The sequence below is a fragment of the Hemibagrus wyckioides genome, linkage group LG24, assembly GCF_019097595.1.
Source record: "Hemibagrus wyckioides isolate EC202008001 linkage group LG24, SWU_Hwy_1.0, whole genome shotgun sequence".
In the NCBI taxonomy this organism is placed as follows: Eukaryota; Metazoa; Chordata; class Actinopteri; order Siluriformes; family Bagridae; genus Hemibagrus; species Hemibagrus wyckioides.
In genome coordinates this window covers 11,987,615-12,015,604 of record NC_080733.1, presented here as the reverse complement: position 1 = coordinate 12,015,604, position 27,990 = coordinate 11,987,615, and the positions used below count along the sequence as shown (strand labels likewise).

Sequence of the window (27,990 nt, the reverse complement as noted above, 5' to 3'; positions counted from 1 at the left end):
TGTGTTTTCACATTTGTCTTTCTTTTGAAGACAATTCAATGGATGTATCACTACACTTTCATGTGAATATTAGCATCTCCAGGGGATGGGATACAGAACTTGTATAGGACCAGGGTTTCAGGGCTTTTGCACCCCCTTCTGGTGGTGGAAGATAATAAAAGAAGAACAAGATGCAGAAGAAGGAAAAGAAGAATGAGAAATTAGAATTGTTGTATATATTACACATCCTATTATACAATATATACACTGATCAGACATAGATCAGCCTAATATTGTGCTGGCCCCCTTTTGCTGCCAAAATAGCCCTGACCCATCATGCGCTGATTCTGACACCTTTCTATCAGAACCAGCATTAACTTCTTCAGCTATTTGTGCAACAGCGTCTGTTGGATCGGATCACACGGGTCAGCCTTTGCTCCCCATGTGCATCAATGAGCCTTGCCCACCCATGACCCTGTCTCCGGTTCACCAGTTCCTTCCTTCGACCACTTTTGATAGATACTGACCACTGCAGACCGGGAACACCCCACAAGAGCTGCAGTTTTGGAGATGCTCTCATCCAGTCGTTTAGCCATCACAATTTGGACCCTTGTCAAACTCGCTCAAATCCTTACGCTTGTCCATTTTTCCTGCTTTTAACTTTGAGGACAAAATGTTGACTTGCTGCCTAATATATCCCACCCACTAACAGGTGCCATGATGAGGAGATAATCACTTCACCTCTCAGTGCTCATAATGTTATGCCTGATCGGTGTATATTCCACGACAAAGTTAATACAAACAGAGGATTCAACAATATTATTGAAATAGATTTTTTGAAGTCATTTCAAATGAAAACCAAACTAATCTCTAATGTCCCAAGACTTTTTGTTTAAAAAGGACTATATACGTTTTCCCAAAACAAGTGACTGACATGACAATATACAGACTATATATACAATAATACAAACTATAATAGTCCAATATAGACTATTAACACTATTTTCTAGACTCACAAGGTATTTCATATTTATTATCTATGGCCAGTTTGTGCTGTAAAGAAGGCAATAAAACAATTAAAGAGTTTTTAATTTGACATCAACATAAATATTTTAACTTTAGCAAACACAAATTGCACGCTAGTGCAAATTGCAAGTCTCTGGCCCCGCCCCAAACAGCATACCGCCTTTTCATTGGCCCACGAGTACATCGTCAGTCCTCTTGTGCTACTACCTAGATACCGGAAGTTGCTAAATCTTAGCAATGAAAATAGGATTGGAACTTTGTTTGAAATAAATATCAAACCCGCTGGGAATACATAGACTTTATTTTGCAGAGGTAAGGGGTTTACGAAATATGTGTTGCAGGTCACTCAATTTGATGTTTTTATCAATGGAAACAGTAGAATAAACGTCTTGCTAGATAGCTAGCGTGCTAGCATGCACAGCGTAGACTCCTTGTTTAAAAAGAACTGCTACTTAGCTACCGAGCTAATAGACTAATCTCAGTGTCTGAATAGGGTTCCGCTATATTTATATATATATATATGGTCTTGTACATGTGGCATAATGCGTTATTATATACTTAAGAGCTCCTGGAAGAAAGCCTAATGTCGTCTAAAGATAAGAAGATCTTCTTTATACGATACTATAAATGTGAAAGGAGAAATCATCAGAAAAAATATTCATAGTGAAGCTGGGTGAGTAGAAAAAGACACCAAAAGTCCATCTAATAAATAATCAGAAAATAATCAAAAATATTGAATGATGTGCCAGGGACTAGAAAGTATTATTATTATTAATAATAATTGCTATTTACTTATATTAATGTATACACTGATCCAGAGTTATTAAGGACTGTATCATACTCTATATTGCCAAAGGTTTTGGGACACCAAGGGGTTGGGCTTGGCTCCTTAGTTCCAGTGTAAGGAACTCTTAATGCTTCAGAATGTTAAGACATTTTCATGCTCCCAGCTTTGTGAGAACAGTTTGGGGATGACCCCTTCCTTTTCCAACATGACTGCACACCAGTGCACAAAGCAAGGTCCATAAAGACATGGATGAGAGAGTTTTGTGTGGAGGAACTTGACTGGCATGAACAGAGTCCTGACCTCAACCTGTTAGAACACCTTTGGGATGAATTAGAGCGGAGACTGCGAGCCAGACCTTCTCGTCCAACATCAGTGCCTGGCCTCACAAATGCACTTCTAGTGGAATGGTCAAAAATCACACTCCTGAACCTTATGGAAAGCCTTTCCAACTGCAATATAGCTGCAAAGTCAACTCCATATTAAATTCATGTGCAGGTAAAGGCAAAACTTTTGGCAATATCGTGTATATTCATTCATCTTCAGTAACCGCTTCTTACTGGTCATGGTTTTGGTAAAACCAGAGCCTAGCTCAGGAACACTTGGCGTCAGGTGGGAATACAGCATGAATGGATTGCCAGTTCAGTGCAGGTCACAATGCACACACACACATTCACACATTTGTTCACACCTACAGACAATTTAGAGTCAGCAGTCCACCTACTTTTCATCTTCCAAGAACATGCACAAGAAACCCACATGAAACAGGAAGAACATGCGTAACTGCACGCACGCTAACCAGAGGTCAGGATTAGGGAAGTGGGAACACTGTATCTTTACACTGTTCTGCTCTAGTGTATAGGTGCACAAGTTTGTGACGCTTCTCTATGTCAATATACAGGGACCACCACGGGACAACAACTGGCCTGATATTTTTACAGAAATCCAGATGTAGTTTTAGCGAACAAAAAAGTGGCAATGAAAGTTCTGTTCAGACAACAGTGGCAATGAAAAACTCCCCAAAGCAACATGAGGAAGAAACATGTAGAGGAACCAGTCCTTTTCTGAGCAACGCCCAGTCATAGGATTGTTAATCATTAGTCTTCCACTATTCTGTAAAGTCAGATAGAGCGTATTTGGATAGTAGATTATTCTCTGAGGGGCTCTGACACAATAGTTGTACATTTACAGCATTTGGCAGACCGACTGACAGATTTATATTTTTGTGCAAATATGTAAATATGTGTTACAGACATGACACATTTTATAGTGTTTATTGGCATATTTAACTTGCTTTTCTCTGATAATAATGCATTTCAAGCCAAGCTGTTTTTCTTGGATTTAGAAATCCTTACTGCTTAAGTGCACATCATTGCCAGGTGTTCCTCATAAAATGGAAACTGAAAGTTTGATGTAAGCAGAATCAACTCAGTGTGTTCCTATACTGTAATTTTGAGGTGGTGACAATAAATCTGCTTTATGTTGGGTCACATCACACTACATTGTTTATAGTACGTGTTCTTGTCTTCCTCTCTTTATAGTCTTCCTGTTTCTCGTTTGGCTTTGCCTTTGTCTTTGCCTGAATTTTCACATCACATATTTTCTCTTATTTGTTTCCCTCTGGTGCAGAAACAGAGCTCAGGCCTGAATGTTCAGGGAGAAGATGGAGGTTCCCTCTTATCACTCCAAGCTTTTAGGTGAGCTGAACGAACAGCGTAAGAGGGACTTCTTCTGTGACTGCAGCGTCATTGTGGAGGGCCGTGTGTTCAAGGCACACAGAAACATCCTGTTTGCTAGCAGCGGATATTTCCGGGCTCTTCTGGTGCATTATTTGCAGGACAGCAGCCACAGGCACAGCACAGCTTCTCTGGACATCGTCACAGCAGATGCTTTTTCACTCATCCTGGACTTTCTGTACTCCGGTCGTCTTGACCTGCGCACTGATAATGTGATCGAGATCATGTCCGCTGCCAGCTACTTGCAGATGACTGACGTGGTGAACTTTTGCAAAGGCTACATCAAATCCTCGTTGGAGATCTGTAACAGGGAGAAGGAGAGCCAGAAAGAAATGGGTCGTGAGAGAGAAGGACCTGCTGACAGTGGGACACCTGCTTCAGTCTCCAGTGTTCCTGCACCGTCCACTTCCCAAGCAGACAGAGGAACCCCGCAGAGTATGGAGATGCCCACATCTGTTGAGGCGTCCTCTGATATTCCCTCCACACCAGCTGCTACCAGTAGCAAAGACTCAGAGAGCGAGAACTCTCAGGGAGGCTTCTCCAGCCAGCCAGCCACCAGTGCTGCTGTTAAGAGCAACCCAGCGCAAGAAGTAATCAACCCATCATCTTCAGGGATGCTCATCGTGCCGGTGCACACCAAGATTAAATTTGACCCTGATGAAGAAGGTGAGTGTTCTCTTGAAGCCAAGGACATGGACCTGTATGAAAACCCAAGCAACGGTGAAGACAGAACTCTCAGCTCAAGTCCTGCACCTAGCACCGAGCCAACATCCCTGCCTCCGTACCCCAACTATCAGATGAAGCAGTATGTAGATGTGCTGCTACGTGGAGGAACCAGCTCTCACCGCGAGGAGCTCGTGCCTCACTTTGGCCATGGTTTGGGAAGCAGTAATATGATGGGTCGAGTAGATGAAGGACTAGGTCATGGAGGATCCTGCAGTATGGAGATCCAAAGCGACTGGTATGTGGAGGATGCAGGTGAGGAATCAGCTTTTGCTTTTCTTCTTTCTTTTGTTTGTATTTGCTCACCTTTGGTTGCTCACCTGTTTTTTTGTTGTTTGTTTGTTTTATTTCATTAAATGCCAAAGGCTTAATCATAAAATGTCAGTTTTCTACTCAGGGAGGCTGCATAAGTGTCCGTTCTGCCCATATACAACCAAACAGAAGGGCATTCTGAAGAGGCACATCCGTTGTCACACGGGGGAAAGGCCGTACCCGTGTGAGATCTGTGGAAAGCGGTTCACTCGACAGGAGCATCTACGCACACATGCTGTCACTGTAAGTCCAGCTTTGTCAAGATCAGGTGGCTGGCTCAAATTTTTCTGGCATATTTCGTATGAGCTGTTTTCTCACACTATGAAAATATTTCTAGTCATGTGATTTTAATACCTGCCCTTTTTTTCATATAATTTTCCTGGTTTTGGATTGTGCAAATATTGTTGAGGGGCTTGTGTGTTTTGGTGAAGCTCAGGGTTATATCACCAGGGATTTAATGGCGAGTCGATCTAAAGGCACTAAAAGGTAAACACCTATTGATCTAGTCCTGAGATCCACCAAAATACACATGCCAGGATTAGGGTCACATGCAGAAGAGCATTTGGTGACTGGACCGCCCAAGTAACCTAGTCAGGCTCAGCCCAAACTGGTGACCTGGAGCCTTCTAGTATTCTCGCTTTTTATAAATCAAATGGCGAGGGTCAGGTGCCATGCCTGTCAGGCAGCAGGCTAAATCATGAGAAGGACTAAATCATTGCAGTGGAAACCGGCTTGTGGAACATGTCCCTGAGGCAGTCCTAGAACTCACTGTAGATATCATGTGTCACAGCTGGCTTGGGAATGTCTGTGGTTCCCCTAGGAGGAGTTGGAAGCTATGGCTAGGAAGTCTGGAGGGACTTTCTCAGCCTGTTGCCACCATGACTCCAAAAGTATATACATATATACAGTATATTAGAGAGAAAATCTTTATATTTAAATATATAAGCATTATATTTAAACATAGCTACATGAGCAATGAAAACTGTTTTGTACAAGTCAATAAGGAGTATTTATTCTGATTGTTATTCTAACATGTCTGTCAGGATAAAAAATCTGCTGGTCCTGGGTTAGGACATCCCTGTCCACCCCTGACTATTAATCCTGTGTATATTTCCCCTTGTGTATATCTGACAGGTCCATCGTGCGACCTGGCCCATCGTGTGTAAAGGCTGCAGGCGTGTCTTCTCCGGAGCCGTATCTCAGGGTCTGAAGCGCTTCGGACTTTGTGATAATTGTACTTGCGTCACTACAACTAACGAGGACCCTCCTTCCATGAACCTGAGCAGTCAGTCTGTGGGCGGGGAACAGGCCACGACGGACGATTGGCCCATCTTCATGGTAGACGGGGACGAGGAGCCCAGTGCAGGCGCTGGGGAAGTAGACGATAAGAAGGACCTCCACAGGCAGCTTGCAGAGGGGGGAAGTCTCCTGTAAACATACTGAGGTTTCTGATGACTTATCCTTTCATTCAAGGTTTAGTAAACAAACCATGCTGTCAAAGCTTGGGATGATGGATGTTACAGAGAACCTGCGAATAGACACTACAGCAAGAGTAAGCGTATAGACAGATCTGGAGGAAATAATCTTGTTGGCCTGATGCCAATTAATAAGAGTACTTAAAGTTAGTACTGATCTGTAATCATGTTTACGGGTATGCAGTCTTTAAGAACCAAATTTCCACAGCTCCGGTGGAATCGATTATAAGTGATTAATACGATCGAGTAATTATCAAATGATAACTTTGCTTTAAAGGTACAGCAGTCAGTATTTGAATTTTGATAATACCATTAACAGGACACCTTAAAGCTGCACATATTTAATGAGTGTCAAGAATGATCATACACACAATCCTAAGAGAATCTTAATTATTATAACACTAGACAAGTGCTATTTTTACACACATGCAGGTTATCTTCTAGACTGAAACACTGACTGTCTAGAGAGATACTGCATCCTAAATGTCATTATAATATAAAATGGTTCTATATAAAAGTTGGGTCTTTAAAGCATAACTAGGTGGTCAACAACTTTTTATTTTATTTTATTTTATTTTTTTTATATTACTACACCTCACCATGGTTAAAGTTATTGTGCCTATATAAATCCTGTTATCCTGCTGAATGGAATCTAATGATAATTGTAATAAAAATGTTCTGTTGGAGGAAAACAAATCATTAAATAGTATAAAACATTATTGTACACATTCAAACAATGTGGCTTATTATTACTACTACTAATAATAATAGTTATTATTATTATTATTATTATTAGTCAAATAAATTTGTGCTGAGAATTTTTTTAGACTGGTGTCCTTGACTGTAAAAGGACATGGAAAGGCTTTGAAAACCCCTCATATAGAACATCATAAACTGGAAACAAATGGAAATTTGACTTAATAATAATGATAAGCAAATCTTTATTATTTTTCTCATTTAAATTGTTATTCTGGCTTATTGGGGCTGAAATCATAAAAAATTTATAAATCAAAATAATTTAACATAATTATTTAGACAAGTTAAGTAGAAAACCTTGCACTTTATGATTTTTTAAAGGAACAGAAACCTGGCTTTTTTTTTCCATACTGCTTTAAATATTTCTTTTTAAATGTATAAATCGACATAAAAAATATTCACGGTAATTAATATAATATATCTCTCATTTTTTTTTGAATACAGTAAGACTGAAGAAATGAAACAAGCTACCATAGTATGTAATGATGGCTGTTACAGATCTGCCCTGCTTTTGTCTGGTGATCTTTAGATTTGTGCGTGAATGAAATCGACGTGTTTGAGGGGAGGTTGGTGTGATTGACGGTCGAAACACACACACCGCACTCGGTCTTTAGTCTAATGAATTGTGCAGCTCTATTCTGCTGAATGTTTCTACAGTGCAAATCGTGATAAGAGTGTTTCAGTCCATTTAAGAGTTTTGTGCAGCCTTTGAACATTTCTGTAAATCTCGGACCTGAACTGTTACTGCGTCAATCATAAAAACCCACAAGTCTTACTGAAAGGAGAGCTGTTATTTATGGGTCAATGCGGTTACAGCAGGGACGTGATGTTTGACCAAAGTGCAAATTGTTTTCTAACTTTCCGTTTTTTTATTTATGTCTGTATGTAATTTTTGCTCACCTGTGAACATGAAAGGTTGCAGCCTTACGCTGAAATAACACGCAGTGAAAATAAATGCTGACCTGTAATACTGATCTTTAATGTATTCACGTGAATTCTTTCTACTCTGTTCGGTTCAGAGATCCGATTCTTTCAGTAAATACAATTTTTATGTCAATACGTTGTATTTTTTTATGTATGTTTAAATGAATACAGGGCATCTGTTGAAGTGGGTGTTTAATGCTCAGTAAGATTAAAACTCAGCACTTCCTTTTTCCGTGTATCCAGACAATCCAGACAAAAAGAAATGTCCCTTAACTTCCTGAACGGAATGTAAGGCGGGTCACCTGAACCTTGAATTCGTCATGTGATGTCAGCATGGCTGCTTACATCAGCAGTAACCACTTTTGCTGCATGGTGTATATTCTAGTATTTGCTTTACGTCAATCACCATATAGATGTTCACATATCAAACCTGGAACATCGACTATATTCTGCTGTAAGTAGACTTCACTGTTTGCTCTTGGCGAAAAGATTTCTCCATTTCTGTTTCATTCATTGTCCATTTTTCCTTCATTTTGTTGATCCAACACATGGAGATTGTAAAATGACGTAATTGTGTGTCGCAAGTTCACACTTTTGAGTGAAATCAAATGCAACGTTTCAAGGTTATGCCAGCTGGAGATTGGTGTACCCCAGTAATGCAATGTTATTTTCTATCATTGAATCCAACAAAACATGCATCGAGTTGTTCAAATATGTGTTAAGCCATCTCCTCATGTTATCCTTCCCATGATCCTCTGAGATCCTCTATATTGCAGCTGGAATAATGAGTGTGAATATTTCAGGAAAATCAATCAGGGGGTCAGTGGAATTTATTGTCCAGAGGTCCCTGACTGCAAAATGTAAATGTAATGTCTTTTCATCTTTCTTCCCAGTTAAAAAAAAAAATCACAAATATATACATATATTTAAAATTGATAAACTGGCAAAAAAAAATCAAATGGATTTCAGTCCTTTCTGTCCACTTTTTAAAGAATGTCTATTCAAAGTACGTCAGATGTGAAATATCAAAAACAATCCTACCAACCCTTTGCCTGTATTTGCTGTCTGCGTAAAAGCGGCGCATTAACGACGCACTAAACTCTCCGTACAAACTCACATGACCAACGCGGAAAGCCGCTCATATGACCGAAAGAGAGACACTGCACTTGTCGAGTCTAGTGCAATCATGTGAAGTTTTATTGTCCTCTTGGGGGTATTTACACTTGCACCAGCAGCTAAATTTCCTGTTTGATCGTATATTTACAGAGTGCACTGAGATCGCTCCTCGTTTGTCCAGCTGTTCCGGTCACTGTGTCTGTGTGGACGATGCGCCTGTGGATCTGTGTGGTGTGCTGCGTGCTGGCGGTCACTGGAGAGCGGTACAAACCCGACTGGAAGAGCCTGGACGCCAGACCTCTGCCGAAATGGTATGATGAAGCCAAGTTCGGGCTGTTCGTGCACTGGGGGGTGTTTTCGGTGCCGGCTTTCGGCAGTGAGTGGTTCTGGTGGAACTGGCTGGGTGCGCTGAATCCCGCATACATCGGCTTCATGCTGAAGAATTATCCTCCAGGGTTCACATACGCCGAGTTCGCACCGCAGTTCAACGCACAGTTCTTTGAGCCAGACGTCTGGGCAGAAGTGTTCGAGGCTTCCGGTGCCAAGTGAGTAATTCACTTTTTTCACATATAATTACACTTCCTTATTTTCCTTCGCCTTTCATAAGCACTATACTCACCATCACCATGGTCTATTATACCTTTCATAAGCACTATACTCACCATCACCATGGTCTATTATACCTTACATAAGCACTATACTCACCATCACCATGGTCTATTATACCTTTCATAAGCACTATACTCACCATCACCATGGTCTATTATACCTTTCATAAGCACTATACTCACCATCACCATGGTCTATTATACCTTTCATAAGCACTATACTCACCATCACCATGGTCTATTATACCTTACATAAGCACTATACTCACCATCACCATGGTCTATTATACCTTTTATAAGCACTATACTCACCATCACCATGGTCTATTATACCTTACATAAGCACTATACTCACCATCACCATGGTCTATTATACCTTTCATAAGCACTATACTCACCATCACCATGGTCTATTATACCTTACATAAGCACTACTACTCACCATCACCATGGTCTATTATACCTTTCATAAGCACTACTACTCACCATCACCATGGTCTATTATACCTTTTATAAGCACTACTACTCACCATCACCATGGTCTATTATACCTTTCATAAGCACTATACTCACCATCACCATGGTCTATTATACCTTTTATAAGCACTATACTCACCATCACCATGGTCTATTATACCTTTCATAAGCACTATACTCACCATCACCATGGTCTATTATACCTTTCATAAGCACTATACTCACCATCACCATGGTCTATTATACCTTACATAAGCACTATACTCACCATCACCATGGTCTATTATACCTTTCATAAGCACTATACTCACCATCACCATGGTCTATTATACCTTTCATAAGCACTATACTCACCATCACCATGGTCTATTATACCTTTCATAAGCACTATACTCACCATCACCATGGTCTATTATACCTTACATAAGCACTACTACTCACCATCACCATGGTCTATTATACCTTTCATAAGCACTACTACTCACCATCACCATGGTCTATTATACCTTTTATAAGCACTACTACTCACCATCACCATGGTCTATTATACCTTTCATAAGCACTATACTCACCATCACCATGGTCTATTATACCTTTTATAAGCACTATACTCACCATCACCATGGTCTATTATACCTTTCATAAGCACTATACTCACCATCACCATGGTCTATTATACCTTTCATAAGCACTATACTCACCATCACCATGGTCTATTATACCTTACATAAGCACTATACTCACCATCACCATGGTCTATTATACCTTTCATAAGCACTATACTCACCATCACCATGGTCTATTATACCTTTTATAAGCACTACTACTCACCATCACCATGGTCTATTATACCTTTCATAAGCACTACTACTCACCATCACCATGGTCTATTATACCTTTTATAAGCACTACTACTCACCATCACCATGGTCTATTATACCTTTCATAAGCACTATACTCACCATCACCATGGTCTATTATACCTTTTATAAGCACTATACTCACCATCACCATGGTCTATTATACCTTTCATAAGCACTATACTCACCATCACCATGGTCTATTATACCTTTCATAAGCACTATACTCACCATCACCATGGTCTATTATACCTTTCATAAGCACTACTACTCACCATCACCATGGTCTATTATACCTTTTATAAGCACTATACTCACCATCACCATGGTCTATTATACCTTTCATAAGCACTACTACTCACCATCACCATGGTCTATTATACCTTTTATAAGCACTATACTCACCATCACCATGGTCTATTATACCTTTTATAAGCACTACTACTCACCATCACCATGGTCTATTATACCTTTCATAAGCACTATACTCACCATCACCATGGTCTATTATACCTTTTATAAGCACTACTACTCACCATCACCATGGTCTATTATACCTTTCATAAGCACTACTACTCACCATCACCATGGTCTATTATACCTTTTATAAGCACTATACTCACCATCACCATGGTCTATTATACCTTTTATAAGCACTACTACTCACCATCACCATGGTCTATTATACCTTTCATAAGCACTATACTCACCATCACCATGGTCTATTATACCTGTAATATAATTAAAACATTTCTCTTTCCACAAATTTCAACTTTATGCAAACAAGGCTTCATCAGAATAGTATACTTAATAATACACATTTTAAAACGTAATAAAATAAGAGTTCTTTTCCTATAATAAATAAATAAATAAAGAAATGCCACGTGGTTTGCTATATTAATATACTTAATTATATATATATATAATGATTGGCACCTTTCCTATTTTAAACCAGGGGCGTGGCCAAATTGCATGTCACGTGCCCACTCCTCAGTTTGTTATAGGCCCCCATCATCACTGAACTTAGAACTTTGAATGCAGAACTATTATGTATGCAGACCTGACGCATCATGTTACACAAGAAGCTGTACATATAGAGAAACTATATAGGCAAAGCATTACAGTCAGTATTGCACCACAGAACAAGTCCAGTATACAGTATATCCCACTCTAACACACTTTCCACTAGGGCAACACCTATTGATGTGTTGTTTCAGGTGTGTTAGAACATTTTATTTATTATAATAACCCTGTCTTAAGTGTGCTTGTTCTGAGCTTGTGTTACACCTCACAGGTATGTTGTTTTCACTACGAAACACCATGAAGGTTTTACTAACTGGGGATCGCCGACGTCATGGAACTGGAACTCCGTTGATAATGGGCCTCATCGGGACCTCGTCGGGGAGCTGGGGGCTGCCATTAGGAACAGGTTTGTGCAGGCCTCTTATCTTTGTGCTTTCTTGTATGTGTATACACTCCAGCATTGCTGAATTCTCTATTCTGATCGGCGAGTAGGTCGCAATTAGTTTATGTTTATGTTATCTTTTCTATAGTATCAACTCAATAACAGGAACTGGTATGGTGGAAACTTTTTTTTTTTTTTGTGGAAATTTTTGCTTATTCACCATTGTCTTCTGCCTCAATTCTTTAACAGCCAGCAGTACAGGGAAGCCTTAATGACGAGATGGCTTTACAGTTTGTGATTCCCTTGTTAGCTGTATCTGTAAATCGTTTTGTCTTACTGATATGAGAAGCCGGTGAGGAAGTGATTACAGAAACTTGCAACTTTAAACAGACAAAAATAACACATGCCTTTCTTTAATAAAAAAAAAAACAAAAAACAATTGTTAGTGTGTTCAGCAAAATGCTGAAAAGTAATAACACAGGTCAGTACATGCTGTTATAGGAAAATGAATAACTTCAATTTTACTAACATCATGGCACATCTCTTCATCTCTAACTGATTCATTTCCTATAAGCACATGCCTTATATTTAATTCCTTATATATTGTGTGCACTGACATATTGACATAATGTTTCATGAATGCTTCTTGCAGGTCTCTGCACTATGGACTGTACCACTCTTTATATGAATGGTTCAATCCCCTGTATCTAAAAGACAAGGAGTCAGGCTTTAAGACCCAGGAATTTGTTTATAGCAAAACTTTGCCAGAGCTCATTGACCTTGTCAAAAGGTAAGCTGGAGCAGTCACACACTCTCATCACATGTCTTTTTATAGGTGTAAAAGACTAAAACGTACCTTAATTAGAGGTTTGAGATAGCAGAAATGATTAGACATGCATTTTGTTAAGCTTGAGCTATGCTATGGCATCTCAGTTTTCTATTTATACTGTTCCAGGAAGTGTTTATTAGCTGTTGATATCTCTATCACTTTCAGGTACAACCCGGAGCTGATCTGGTCAGATGGGGATTGGGAAGCCCCTGACACGTACTGGAACTCCACTGATTTTTTAGCCTGGCTTTACAACGACAGTCCAGTGAAGGTGGGAAATGTAGCCTGTGTGCCATATACACTTATTTGTCCGAGATAATCTGTACAAGTATCTTACATTTAAATTGGATTTAAACTGGATCTTTATGTTGTAAATCCATCTCTGCAGGATGTAATTGTGGTGAATGACAGATGGGGGAACGGGACCTACTGCAAACATGGCGGTTACTACAACTGTGCTGATAAGTTCACGCCATCCACAATGCCTGAACACAAATGGGAGAAATGTAATTCAATAGACACATACTCCTGGGGTTATCGCAGGAACATGAAGCTCAGTGATTTGATGGATTTGCCCACCATTATAAAGGTGAAATATGTTCTAGTAATAAATGGATTCAATCGAATGATCTTTTAATAAACAGATTAAGGATGGACATTTCACAACATTACATGTAACTATAAACTAATAACAAAAAAAGACATCTGCTGTCCATTGAAAAACATTGGTGAAGTGCTGGTGTAGAAGAGGAAGAACATGCCGTTGTATGAAAAGACCAAATTCATAGAGTCAAAGATTCAGATTCAAAGAGTCATCGACTCTTTTCCTGAAACAGCATGTTCCCTGAGAGTTTTATTTCTTTTTTAAAGGCTGTGTGGTAGCAAACCTTCTCATCACACTTTTCTCTCCTGCAGGATCTCGTCTTCACTGTAGCCTATGGAGGAAACTACCTGCTGAATATCGGACCGACGTCAGATGGCATGATTCCAGCAGTGTTTGAGGAGCGGCTCCGAGGCATTGGCGCCTGGTTGAAGGTTAATGGTGAAGCTATCTACGCAACCACACCGTGGAGAGTTCAGCAGGAGAATGCCACTGTGCCAGTCTGGTGTGTGTTTTCCCCCAATTTCCTTGTTGTAAATACAGAAGTGAGATGAAATCGTAGGCGAGGCTAGATGCAGTATGTTGTCAAAGAAGGAAAAACTAGTTTCATGCAAAAAAAAATTAGAGAACAGGTTAAAAATGTGAAGTACCACAATCCTTCCATTCCATGTTAGTAAAGCGCAACTTCAGACTCATTCAGCAACGGCGGAACGGTGCAGAAGGTCTTTCTTTCCAACAGCAATCACTCTGTGCAACAATTCATCACTGTACCAGGACTTTATTGGCATGGTGACTTAGTGGTTAGCATGTTTGCCTCACACCTCCAGGGTTGGGGGTTCGATTCCTATCTCTGCTCTGTGTTTGCATGTTCATCCTGTGCTTTAGGGTTTCTTGCACATACTCCCAGGCCAAACACATGCATGGTAGTCTAACTGGCACCCAGTCCAGGGTGTCCTCTAGTTTGTGTCCAGAGTCCCTTGTGATGGGTTCCAAGATCCCTGCAACCCTGTGTAGGATAAGTGGTTCAGATTATAGATGGATGCTTATGTGTGTATATATAAAACACACTCCCGAACATGACTGCTGTACCAAGCTGACCAGAACAAATTTCCATAAAAACACAAGCTAGGCCATGACAAGAGCAAAACAAACATAGGGATGGCATTGTGTGCTAACTGTGGCTTAGTAAAGTGTAATATTATTCAAGGTGGGGTTTATTTAACTGTAGGGAATACAGTGTTCTCTTTGCAAAGTGATTCATTTAAAGTTTGTACTTGAAGAGCATGCAGAGACAGACTACACTACACATCATATAAAGCCACAAATGTGGCTTATATATACTGTATTAGCGATCTAAACAATGACAGCGTGTGTAATACCGAATACCAGCCACTTCACTGATTTTGTTCTTGGAGCATAATGATATAAGATTCAATGTAGCTATAACATTGAGTTGTTTTATGTAATGAGTTATTATAACCCTTTTTGCTTAACTCGAAGCTTAGCGATGAAAGATTTTGAGTAACACTCGACTGACACCTCTTGAGCTTTTGTCAGTTGTTCTTGCATGTAATTAAATTTGACTTGGAAGCTTGTGCAAGGTGTGCCACCAAACATAAACTTGTTTACTTTTTTTCCCTTAAATGCTAATTCTTATCTTCAATATCGTATGCAGTTTTTTTTTAATCTTTCAGATATATGGCCCTGTTGTGTAGAGGCCTCAGTACTGAAGCAGGATCTTATTAAACTAGACAAATAAGTAGAGGAATAAATCAATCAAATGAATCGAACCTACCACCATCACCACACGGTTAAAGTTTCTGACTCTGATTGGTTAGAAGGTGTTGATTTCAGAAACTGCAGCTCTGACAGTATTTCTGTCTGTAACATAAGTCACAGGTCTATATTATTGTGTTTGATCTAATAGGTTATTATTTCTATAGTAATAACGTGCATGACAGATTAAACAGATTTAAAGCCGGTTATTTAACCCAGAAAAATGGAGTGCAGGTTTCTTGGTAACTTGACAAACAGCTTTTATATTGTGTGATTTGTTGTGTTTTTTGGCTTATAAGTCATAATAGGAAGTAACATAATGCACTGACCTTCTACAGCATTATAAATGGATAAAAAGCGTGACTGTGTTTATTCATTTGTCCATGTCATATGAGAGGAATGATAATCTTTTGCTTCTCTTCTGGTTGATTAATGTAACTTTACTTTGCATTAGTCCACATCACTCCAGCCTGTCATTGATTATTCTCCTGTTGTGGTTTATTCCCTACATAAACGTCTATTGAATCTTTAAGTACTCCAAAGATGAGGTCCTAAAACCCTTGACTACAGTTGCTTTTGTTTTGCATCTCCTGAGATAAAAAAAAAAAAAAACACACACACACTTTAGGATCATTTGAGGGAGTTATTATACAAGATACCTGTCTTTTTGTTCACAGGTACACTTCCAAAGGCACTACGGTGTATGCCATCTTTCACACCAGACCGAAGCAGTACTCATTCGAGCTCTTCTCTCCTGTAACTTCAGACACCACTGTGGTATGTAGTACTGAAGCCTTTGCCTCATTATTGATAAACTTTTATATACATGTGTATATATATATATTTTTTTACATTCGGTAACATAAGCCTATAATTTCTTTAAATGTATAAAACAGACATAAACAAATAAAAGAAAATGGCTCAGAAAGACAGACAGACAGACAGACTAGGCAATTATAGGATTTAGTCTAACTGAGCAACTTTGCCTCATATTGTTCGAATCTACATAAAAAGTGAAGATCTGCTGCAGTCCAATGATCCTGTAGGATTTCTCATGAAAATAGGTGACTTCCTGGTGAACTGCAGTTTATCACACGCGACATCCGGAAGACGTTTTCATACAACAATCTACCTACGTGATGCAAAGTCAAACATGTTAAATGTACGATTTTTTTTTTAATCTGGACAGCCCTGACGGGTAGATTGTAGATTGATAAGATTTTAAACACCCCACACCTCAGGATAATAAAGAACGATGGTCATGTAAGATCAGCCTAAAATCAGGTCTCCTTTCCGGATCACTGGTAGCAGAATTCAGCATCATTTTGGCTCGGATATTCTATCGTGTGGTTCATTCATGAAGAGAGCTGCAAGTCATAATGAAACTAAATTAATGATGAAGCGCTAGTTTACAATACATAAAAGCACATTATATGCAAATTAAGATAAGTCTTATGTTCATTCCCGTGTTTAGGTGACTCTGTTGGGAAGCCCCGAGCCTTTAAAGTGGGCTCCACTGCATTCATCTGGACTGATCCTGCTGCTGCCCGAGCTGCCGTACACTCCCGCCGGGGCATGGACCATCAAACTGAACGGCGTGGCATAACAGTCTAACGTGCAGCATGGTTCGTAGGAGAGAAGTTTCTAGATGATTTTACACAAGACTGTATTTTGCCTTAATCTTTTGCCTTACATTTTTTTATTGAAGATTTTTATTCGATTTTACAGATGCACTGTTTACAAATCACTGAATTACAATCTTTGCCAATTAAACGATTTCTGTTCATTTGTAAAGATGACTGTATTTTGTATGTATATCTGTGTGTATGGATTTGGTCGTCGCCTATTATAACTACTTTTCAGTATATTGAGAAATCGAATCAATAAATGTCCAGAAATGAATAGTTTGTATCGTCAATACATAAATATACAAACATTTCACTGTCATTTGTTTTGAATGGATAATAAGAAAGTGAGACTGGATGAGATTAGAGAGACTGAATGCTTTGATCTTCATCCCTTCTTTATTCGTCCTCTTCTATTTCATTTCCCCCTTTTCCCATCCCCCGTATTCCCCAGGGGGCGGTCTGAAAGGCTAGCTAGAGTTCTGCTTCTGTCTGTGTGCCACTGCGCATACTGCAGTGCTGAGCCGCAGAGTGTGTGTGTGTGTGTGTGTGTGTGTACACGAGTGCGTGTTTATGTGTGTCAGCTGGCCAGACGGGAAATGCGCCTGCCTCGGCTGCTGCTGCTACTCAACACTGTAAGAGGAGAGAGGAGTGAGCAGAGACGAGGCAGGGAGCGAGGAAGCGAGAGGTAGCGTATGGCCCTCGCCAAATAAAGCCATGTGGGCCTGGGGTGGGATGGCTCTTTCCACACTATAAATACGCTGGGCTTCTGCCGATTCGGGTTTGGTGCCTGGAGCTGTGTAGCAGCAAGTGCACCGGCCCAGCTCAGGAGAATCTCATCCACGCTCAGGCCTTCAGCCATGCCACGAGTGGACGCCGACATCAAACTGGACTTTAAAGATGTACTGTTAAGACCAAAGAGGAGCAGCCTAAAGAGCAGGTCTGAGGTAAGATCAGTGGACTGTGTGAGAGTTAAATCTGTCAAAGTGGAATTTAAAGCTTGGAAGAATGGGAGTGTTGACCTTGCTGAGGTCAAACTAACTTGACCAGACTTTATTTAGGCCCATGTTTAGTTTTCTCTAAAAGGCTGCATTTGATCAGGACCGATCTGTAGTCAGTCGAGCGGTGTTTATGCTGAGTGTTTTCATCTTCTTCAGTATGTTGTCTTGATGCAACCTGAATCCGGCCTAGATACATAACCCCGAGGGAGAGCTACCTTACGGTGACAACTGATCACGCTAAGGTAGAGCAACACGAGCTGAGTTACGTGCTGAAAATGTTTAAAAATAGACCTGTGTTCTTAATGCCTCTGAAAATAGATTCCACTCTGTGGTGCAGCTGCTCTGTTTAACACTGTCTGCTTTAAGTGAATGTGTGAGAAACACCCACAATGCACTGCGCTCTGATACATTATATGATTCCAGATGCCATTGCTTTCCTGGAAGTCTCCTGGCCAGACAATATAGATATTCTTAAATTGCAATCATCTTTTAATTATATCATTCCACAATAAGGTATAATTTACACACAATAGCCATCATGTCTGATTTACAGTCTTACTGATGTGTCCGGGAATTCCCAAACCACCACTTTCTCCTTTTATAAAAGGATGTTTAATAACAAGAAAAAGGGCATCCTGGAAAATACACCCAGATTCTGCCTCATAATCCACGAGTCCACCTCAACTATTGATCTTGTGCATTAGAGAAGCTGCAGGATGACATCACAGCCCAGCAGATCACGCTATATACGGGAGCTGCAGCACAGAAACAGCTAAATAATCCTGGCCTCTTTTTTATCTTGTTATATCTTTCGTGATTTTGAACATTTAATGAACAAAGATATTTAATACAAGGAGACAAAGAGAAAAACATTTGGGCAAAACAACAATAATAACAACAACAATAATAATAATAATAAGAAGAAGAAAATAAGAAGAAGAAGTACTGAGGTGTAATAAAATAATCTACAATACAGTGCAATAACTAGGAGGAAAAAAGGGGAGGTTTCCTTCATTTGAAACTGCAGTAATACAGTAATTATCATAGCACCTACAGGCTGGACAGATGACCGGGTCATTAGAGGAGTCCGTATTCTCAACACTGTTTTTAAATTGTAGGTGCACTGATTCAGTTCTAATGTCTCATTTCATCAGGATACTTTTTTTTTTGCTATGAATGATATTATGCCAATCCTAATATGCCAATCCCAATTTAGCTAATCGGGTTCGGCTATAAGCTCCTTAATTTACTATAAATAAATTTTAAGTGTTGTTTCAATTTTTATTGTGTAAAATGACACATTAACGCAGTAAAATGAAACAGTTTGGAGTCACAGCAGGATGACGGGAAGGATAGAAACACAGAGATTAGACGTGAAAAACTGCAGACATTCAGCATTTATATATTAAATATAAAATATGATACATGTCCAAAGTGGACCTCATTAAAAATTAGATGTGTGTGTGTGTGTGTGTGTGTTTGAGAGAGACATTAAAATCACAAGGCACAGAGTCACTCATTCACTCCACTGATCCTGTAAATGATTCAGTACAAACTGCATTCAAACAACCTGCATAATAGTCGAATATTTCCATTTAAAATCAGTCAAAAGGAACAAAAGACTTTCTTTAGACAGGTACAATTTCTTTAACAATTATACTTTACATATCATTTGCATACTGCAAACTTTTCCACAAGTAGTTTCAGACACACGTAAAGAATGGACACGTAGGAGTTTGTCTCAAAGCTCAGCACTGAAGTGAGCAGATGATAGTATTTTTAATCCATGGTGGAATATTGGAAGGAGGAACTGAGATGATTCTTGGGGATTTAGAAATAAAACTATATTCATTACACACCATATTTTTGACCTCTAACCATAATCCACGTTTCTCTGATGTACCTGAACATCTTAAAAAATTGTAATAAAATGCTATTTTTAAATATATTTTTAATAAAATAAATAAGTCTTTTTTTTGTTTGGTTAGTGCGAATGATACAACACCAGGATTTATAGTATTTTTCCTATTTTGACTGAAAGACGAGTCTTTATTGAAAGTATATGTATTTTCTAATGGAAAAAACTTGATTTTATCTTTAATTATATGTGTTACAGAGAGTGGTGTTTAAATGTATACTGTGCTGGCTACATGTGTGTAACAACAATCCAAAAATAAATAAACATTTAAAAAATGGAATAATAAACAATAAGTAAACACATAAATAGAGGAAACGTCTAAGGAAAGGAAATACCAGATTTTAGGTTTAGTTACCTTACTCAGATTTACTTAGAAGTTAATAAGTTATTAGTCTATTATTAGCTATTAGTCTCTCTCTCTGTCTCTCTCTCTCTCTTCCTCTCTCTCTCTCCCTCTACCTCTCTCCCCTCTCTCCCTGTGTCTCTCTCCATCCCCCCTCTCCCTCTCCTCTCTCTCTCTCTCTCTCTCTCTCTCTCTCTCTCTCTCTCTCTCACTCTCTCTCTCTCTCTGTCTCTCTCTCCATGTGCCCCCCGTGTCTCCCCCCATGTCTCTCTCCATCCCCCCTCTCCATCCCCCCTCTCCCTCCCTCCCTCCCTCCCTCCCTCTCTCTCTCTCTCTCTCTCTCTCTCTCTCCCTGTCTCTCTCTCTCCATGTGCCCCCCCGTGTCTCTCTCTCCCTGTGTCTCTCTCCACCCCACCCCCCCTCTCTCTGTGTCCTAATACATTTGCCCTCGTGTCTCTCCTGCATAGGTGGACCTGCAGAGGACTTTCACATTCCGCAACTCAAAACATACATACAATGGCATCCCGGTCATCGCTGCTAACATGGACACCACAGGTACTTTTGAGATGGCCCAGGTAATGAGCAAGGTGAGCATCTGCTGTGCCATACACACCACTCTACGTGATGAAACTGCCATAATACCTGCAGTCTGTTTCAGCACTTAGCAGAGTGCTAAGTTTGTGTTCCCTTAGGACAATACAATTTTAAATAATTATATTTTAGTAAGACTAGTTTAATAGTGTATTTAAAAATATTAAGTTTATAAATGTAATAAAATATAAATTCATAAAATATGTATAGCCCCATAATGAATCTAATGACTATTTGTATGCAGTGGGGTTTAAAATTTTAGACAATATTTTTGAAATTGGAAATAAATAGGAGCTTTTGAGAAATCTGAAATTTTTCAAATAATGAAAATGTCTAATATTTTTAATATCTAATATTCACAATTCTGCATGATTTCTAGGTCTAGGTTTCTTTCTTTCTTTCTTTCTTTACCCCCCCCCCTCTATCAGAGGTAGAGTTGGCTGCACTGTGTGTGAATTCCGGCTCTGACAGCTCCTCAGTCTCAGTTACATAACTCATAATTGTTATCAACTAGAGATGTGTGTGTGATTAAAATCTGTTTGCATCAATTCTATTAGTATCTGTTCAAAACATATGATCTTTTCATGTATTCAGATACATCTCTACTATGCACACTTGGCTTTGTTTCAAAAACTTTTCTTCTTCTTCTTCTTCTTCTTCTCTCTCAGCATACGCTCTTCACCGCCATCCACAAACATTACTCTCTGGAAGAATGGAAGTCATTTGCATCCAATCATCCAGAGTGCCTAGAGGTAACATTAAATTAAATGCAGCATGTGCCAAGTGACAGTGTGACTGAGCTTTTGCAATCTTTAGTCACAGCCAAGTAACAAATTTTAAGAGGAAAAAAACAGTAGTGCCATTGTAGTGGTTGTCATGATTCAGGCACAGTAGGAAGTGTGCTGTCTCCTGGATTGCCTCCTGACTGAAAATGCAACATCTTTTCTCTGATCCGTAGCATGTGGCCGCGAGCTCAGGCAGTGGCCAGGCAGATCTGGAGAAACTATGCAGCATTCTGGAAGCCATTCCACTCATTAAGTACATCTGCCTGGATGTGGCCAATGGTTATTCCGAGCATTTTGTGGAGTTCGTCAAAACAGTCCGGGGGAAGTTCCCTAACCACACCATTATGGTAAGGAAGAGAGCCAAGACATTTCTTTCCCAAGCATCAAATAGCAATCACCTGTTGCTTCGTTTAAAAACAAATCCCATTATTCACATCTTTCTGGATACAACAGGCTGGAAATGTGGTGACGGGAGAAATGGTGGAAGAGCTCATTCTGTCTGGAGCTGACATCATCAAAGTGGGCATCGGTCCAGGTGAGTGCCATGTTTCCTATTCATATTTGAAACTAAGGAGCAATAAACAAGCAATACGAGCTGCTTCTAAACAAGACTGCATGATATATAGAGTTGGAAATAGCTGCATCTGGAAAAATACCTCAGAAAATCATCATGGATGCATACAGTGTAGTGAGTTCAGCAGAAGTGAAGTATAAACTGTGCTTGCAGGTTCTGTATGTACCACCCGCATCAAGACCGGCGTGGGCTACCCTCAGCTAAGTGCTGTTATTGAGTGTGCGGATTCTGCTCACGGACTGAAAGGACACATCATCTCTGTGAGCATGAGTACACTTTTTCTGCATCGTGGATACACAATTTAATATCAAGTCGCACTTCCCTTAGTTTATCATAAGAGGGCAGCATCTAGCTTTCTGTGCTTCACTAGAAGAGAAACGTTGCACATGATAAGAAGTTAAAGGAAAAATCCACTCTGAACAACTTACTCATCTCGATCAATAACTTTTGACCTTCATCGATGTAAAAGATGTTAAACTTTTGTCATTTTAGTTAAGAGTTTCCTGCATTACCCCCAATGCTGTTCGACTAGCTGCTGCTAAAGGTACTGATGGGATTTAACCTTTGCTTCATCTCTAGCTAAAGAGAGTGATGCAGCACCACTTTAGATTTTTAGTCTGTCCAGCTCTCTCACCTCATCATATGTCCACGGTCCAGCCAAAGTCCAGATCAGCTTCTAAAGCTTCTTTAGAACTTTAGTGCTAATGTCACCATCCACACCAGATCTCAGAGTCGAGTAACTCTGCAAAAACTTAAAAGATACTTACAGGTCTTAAAGGACTTACAGGACTTAAAGGATAATTTTGATAGATACTGACCACTGCAGACCGGGAACACCCCACAAGAGCTGCAGTTTTGGAGATGCTCTGATCCAGTGGTCTAGCCATCACAATTTGGTCCTTGTCAAACTCGCTCAAATCCTTACACTTGTCCATTTTTCCTGCTTCTAACACATCAACTTTGAGGACAAAATGTTCACTTGCTGCCAAATATATCCCACCCACTAACAGGTGCCATGATGAGGAGATAATCAGTGTTATTCACCTCACCTGTCACTGCTCATAATGTTATGCCTGATTGGTGTATCTTCTTAGGGAAAGAAAAACACAAACACATCATCAACCACCAAATCAGCACCAGAGGATAGAAATATTTATATAAATAGTTTAATAGAAAAATATTGTATATGTTTCAGGATGGATTTTTTTTCTTTAAGCTCAGAGGATTGAAGTCCTAAAGTTGTTGCCATTATTATTATTATTATTATTATTATTATTATTATTATTATTATTATTATTATTATTATTATTATTTGTGTCAATAAATGTATGTATGTTTTTATTTTTACTCATTTATTCTTTTAGATTAGTATTTTAACCTTAAAATTCACATAAGGCTATTTTTTTAATTCCATTTTCTGGATTTTTTAATTTCCATTTTTTTCAATTTTATATTAAGTTGTATTTTAAATCGTTCGTCCCTCTCCAGGATGGAGGCTGCAGTTGTCCAGGAGATGTTGCGAAGGCCTTTGGTAAGTTTTGCTCTCGGGTCATTTTCCTAATAAAAACAATCTGTAATATGTGAGACTGCTCTGATTTCCTGTCTCTGTGGTGATCTTGAAGGCGCAGGGGCAGATTTCGTCATGCTAGGAGGAATGTTAGCAGGTCATGACCAATGTGCTGGTGAAGTCATTGAAAAGGATGGAAAGAAGTTTAAGCTGTTCTATGGCATGAGCTCAGACACAGCCATGAAAAAATATGTTGGTGGTGTGGCAGAATACAGGTAAAGACACACATAGACTCTAAACATAGACACTTCATTTAAATGAATTTATATGTAGACGTTTTTTGTACTTTTCTGGCCACAAGCTTTATACACTTCCATGCACTGTTCTTAAATTTTTTTCAATTTTGTAGGGAATATTTTTTTTATTTAAGTAATTATTTTAATCATTTATTCATATGCAACTATTCATTTACAATTGAGCTGAGTAACTGAGGGTCAGAATAATTGCTGGCCTTTAAACAATTATTCTGACCCTCAATTACTCAGCTCAAAAGAACGCAAGAGTAGCAATATTTTAAACTCTCAATCTTCTGACCACACTGCATGTAGTCCAGGTCTCATTTTTCCTTTTATTGAAGATTGAATGTCCCGATCCTGGTTTTTGTCTCTGCAGGGCGTCCGAGGGTCGGACCGTGCAGATCCCCTATAAAGGTGATGTAGAGGACACCATCAGAGACATCCTGGGTGGTCTGCGCTCCACCTGTACATATGTAGGAGCAGCCAAACTCAAAGAGCTCAGTCGCAGGACCACGTTCATCAGAGTTACACAGCAATCGAGCCAAATGTTCACCTAAAGCTATTCAGACACTCACAAACGTAGCACTCGGAGACCCTGAGACATATTTCTACATGCAGCAGTACCTCATTGGGTCAGACTCATACATGTACCTTGGGTACAAGTGATCACTGACTTTATACATGTGTATTTCATACAGTCACTCCGACTCAAAACAATTACAGAGGATTTTTTTGTTTATTTCACTCAGGACTCATGCTGTAGTGCTTGAGAAAACAGCTCATTTACAGCACTAGCATGATTCAGCTTGTTGTTAATGTAAGCCTTTAAGCTCTATAAATATAGAGAATGCAATGATGATGAGGTTCTGAGGTTGAATAGGGCTTCAACAAATGGACCTTTTCTTTGGGTGAAGAGATTTGTGAATTTATTCATTACAACTATGCAACTATTTTACCGATGAGAGGATATGAGCCAGCATGAGGCGCAAGATAGAAGAATAAATAAAAAAGGACAAGACGTTCTCCGCTTACAGTAAGAATACTATGATGCCCATATGAAATATTTTAACGAATGTGCTAATGTTCGATGTAACGTTGACTTGATTGCCACACGGACTTGTGCACAACATACTGTACCATTTCTGTTGGCCTGCCTGCTTCTTGTATACTGTACACTGGTTTTTTGGCAGGATGTAGCTTCAGACCAGCGGAATGTGAAAGGCCACAGTGCCTAAAAGTCCTGTTCATTTAGTGTCACACTGTAACTCATGGAATAATAAAGGGATCGAAATGAAGTACGTCTTAACTCTTTGATAAGATCTGATGTTTCTTCTAAAAATCTTCAAATTATAGTCTGACCGCCGTTTCTGAGCCGAGCTGCTAAAGGTTTTAGTGTTTTATTCTGTCGTTCAGAACTGAATTTATGACTAGGAATGATGAGTGCATTGCTGAAAGATTTAATAAAGGTAGTCAAGATGGAGACAGCTGTCACTGTTAGAGTAGAACGCTGGAGAGGTGAGGAGCTAGCAGACACCCACACAGTCCAGCACATTCATGCTAGCTATTAGACCAGGGGGATCGTAATCAGAGCTAACTAGCTCATTTACATTTCTGGAATTTGGCAGATGCCTTTATTCAGAGCGACTTCAATTTTTATCTGATTTTATACAATTGAGGGTTAAGGGGTTTGCTCAGGGGCCCAGCAGTGGCAGCTTGATGGACCTGGGATTTGAACTTCCAATCAATAGTCCAACACCTTAATCACTAAGCTACCAACCCCCCATGAGTCCTGTTCCAACCTGCATACTATTGTACTAAATAGTATGCTCCTACACCATTGGTGACTTTCCTCATTACTGAGGGCACATTATGAGGTTTGGGACATGCCTTGAATTCTATCCAAATGTGTATTAAAACACTACTAGAAACATGTTTTCTACCAGATTGGGCAAAATTCTTAAATCTTTACATCATCTAGTTTTCACCCATATCAGATTTTTATACTACAATAAAAAAAAAATCTAATTAAGCTCCAATAAAGATATGATCCGGAACAACTGCTGGCATTTATTTCCGTCCTAAATGGTTTGAGTTTCACTGGTTAGTGTTCAGCGATGTGATGAGCTATGCAAGTAGTGAGCAAGTCTGTGCTAATTGTGTTAGACCTGCTCTGCACGCACTGGTGTGGGTTTCAGTGTCTGATTAGATCTGATTATATCTTTCGCTGACACTTATTTAAATGAATGAGCCAGCTACTAATGCAAGCTGATAGTCAAGACAGCCACCTCATCTCACACCCACACTCCATTACCGCCTCCATCAGGAACTGCCAAAACAGTGCCATGGCTTCCTTTGCATTAACGCTGTGGTTTTCCCAGTAGAGGGCATGAAGATTCTTATTTCCACAGTTTGCTTTCTGTGATTGCCTAGCAACAGGTGCCTCGTCTTGAAGAACTAAGAAAAAGGCTAGGAATCAGTGGCAAAAATGAGTTTGGATCAAGTGCCATAAACACATGAAGCAGGAAGCATTTAGGTGTGTGTGTAAGGGAATTAGGGATGCATTGACAGTGATACAGCTATCCGGTATCAGTCTGATACCATGCTCATTTACTCGTACTCTTACTTGTAAAAAAAAAAAAAAGCGCTCCTATATCCAACATCCAGTAGAACATGATACTCTGTGACGTAAACCTAGTGTGCTTTGTCTCAGTAATGAACCGATGACCTGAAATAACAGCGAGCTGGATGTATTAATGATGGAACTCAAGGCAAAGTAGACTGAGGTGTTTGAAAATGTCAAGTGGAGAGACTACAGCTTGATATAACACAAGAAATCTGATCAAACATGCCATATCTTTACATAGTGAGCATGCAGAGAAACTGTCGCATGTGAGAGCACTTCACTGCTGCGAGCACTGAACCCTTTTCTCTATCTATATTTATTAACAAGTAGCCGATCTGGAAAAACACCATTACTGAGTTTTTAGAATAGTATAAAAAATCTGATATGGGTGAAAAACTAGATGATGTAAGATTTTGCAATTTTGTCCGGTAAAATTTATCTGATAGAATCAAATCTAGTCATTCGGGTTATAGTTTTGTAGTTAGTTTTAAGTTATTACAAGAAGGTGAGCTGGGGGGAGGAAAAAGGATCACTGCATCCCTAGTTTCTACTTAAATTCATGTGAAGTTGATGAAAAAGTGCAGCATGATACCAAAGTCAAATGGAAGTCATTTAGTTTCCTATAAAAACATGGTCTGGAGTGTTTTATTGCACTTATATCACAACATCTGTATTGAATTTATTTCTAAATGACGTGTCAAATTTTAAAGGCTTATAATTCGATTTCCCGCTTTTCTCAGGGAGGAAGTCTATAATGAAGTCAGAAACTACACTGACCTACTAGTTTCTCAAGAGCTCTTGGTTGGTGTTGCAGAAAGGACATTATTCACATTTACATTATTTACAGTCGGTGTCACCCAAATGAGGATGAGGTTCCCTTCTGTGCCTGGTTCCCCTTCCTCGTATCATCTCAGGGAGTTTTTCCTTGCCACCGTCGCCTCAGGCTTGCTCATTAGGGGTAAAATAGTAACTTTAAACTTTAATGTTTATCATTTTCTCTATGTTTTTAATACTTCTGTAAAGCTGCTTTGAGACAATGTCCATTGTTAAAAGCGCTATACAAATCAATTGAACTGAATTTAGACAAGCTAATTTCTGTAATCACTTATGTTATAGCATCGTTAAATAGTTACGCCTTCATCATTATCTCCTTCTCTCTCCCTCTCACACACACAAATACATTTTCTAAGAAACCGGAACATGTAAATTCCTGAGTCCTGACGATTTTCCCCTGCAAAGCATTATGACTATGACTACAACACCTGAGACTGCTTTCATGAATTATACTGATTATACATTTTTCTTTGTTAATAATTAGTAGTTAACAAATCGTTAAGAAT

General features: G+C 39.4%; 3 protein-coding genes across 7 annotated transcripts; all 3 read left to right on the top strand.

Moving 5' to 3' along the window:
- The first annotated feature begins 1,178 nt into the window (after positions 1-1,178).
- On the top strand, positions 1,179-7,765 carry zbtb8b (zinc finger and BTB domain containing 8B). 4 transcript variants are annotated; one of them, XM_058378398.1, is made up of 4 exons: positions 1,179-1,317; positions 3,419-4,503; positions 4,634-4,803; positions 5,695-7,765. In XM_058378398.1, exons 2-4 carry the CDS (start codon positions 3,438-3,440, stop codon positions 5,992-5,994), a joined length of 1,536 nt encoding a protein of 511 aa, XP_058234381.1. In that variant the 5' UTR covers positions 1,179-1,317; positions 3,419-3,437; the 3' UTR covers positions 5,995-7,765. The 4 variants fall into 4 exon arrangements, with proteins under 4 accessions (XP_058234381.1, XP_058234382.1, XP_058234383.1 ...); XM_058378399.1 differs by lacking the exon at positions 1,179-1,317 and adding an exon at positions 1,326-1,678; XM_058378400.1 differs by lacking the exon at positions 1,179-1,317 and adding an exon at positions 1,695-2,287 and having other exon boundaries at positions 4,646-4,803.
- A 251-nt stretch (positions 7,766-8,016) lies between these two features.
- On the top strand, positions 8,017-17,289 carry fuca1.2 (alpha-L-fucosidase 1, tandem duplicate 2). 2 transcript variants are annotated; one of them, XM_058378402.1, is made up of 9 exons: positions 8,017-8,169; positions 8,982-9,376; positions 12,071-12,205; positions 12,834-12,971; positions 13,176-13,281; positions 13,399-13,599; positions 13,926-14,116; positions 16,065-16,164; positions 16,862-17,289. In XM_058378402.1, the coding sequence occupies exons 2-9, from the start codon at positions 9,042-9,044 to the stop codon at positions 16,991-16,993; spliced, it is 1,338 nt and encodes a 445-aa protein (XP_058234385.1). In that variant the 5' UTR covers positions 8,017-8,169; positions 8,982-9,041; the 3' UTR covers positions 16,994-17,289. The 2 variants fall into 2 exon arrangements, with proteins under 2 accessions (XP_058234385.1, XP_058234384.1); XM_058378401.1 differs by lacking the exon at positions 8,017-8,169 and having other exon boundaries at positions 8,836-9,376.
- Positions 17,290-17,578: 289 nt separating this feature from the next.
- Positions 17,579-25,322, top strand: gmpr (guanosine monophosphate reductase). Its single transcript, XM_058378403.1, has 9 exons — positions 17,579-17,959; positions 20,742-20,861; positions 21,534-21,617; positions 21,824-21,997; positions 22,104-22,185; positions 22,378-22,484; positions 23,713-23,755; positions 23,847-24,006; positions 24,404-25,322. The coding sequence occupies exons 1-9, from the start codon at positions 17,873-17,875 to the stop codon at positions 24,582-24,584; spliced, it is 1,038 nt and encodes a 345-aa protein (XP_058234386.1). The 5' UTR covers positions 17,579-17,872; the 3' UTR covers positions 24,585-25,322.
- The last annotated feature ends 2,668 nt before the right edge of the window (positions 25,323-27,990 follow it).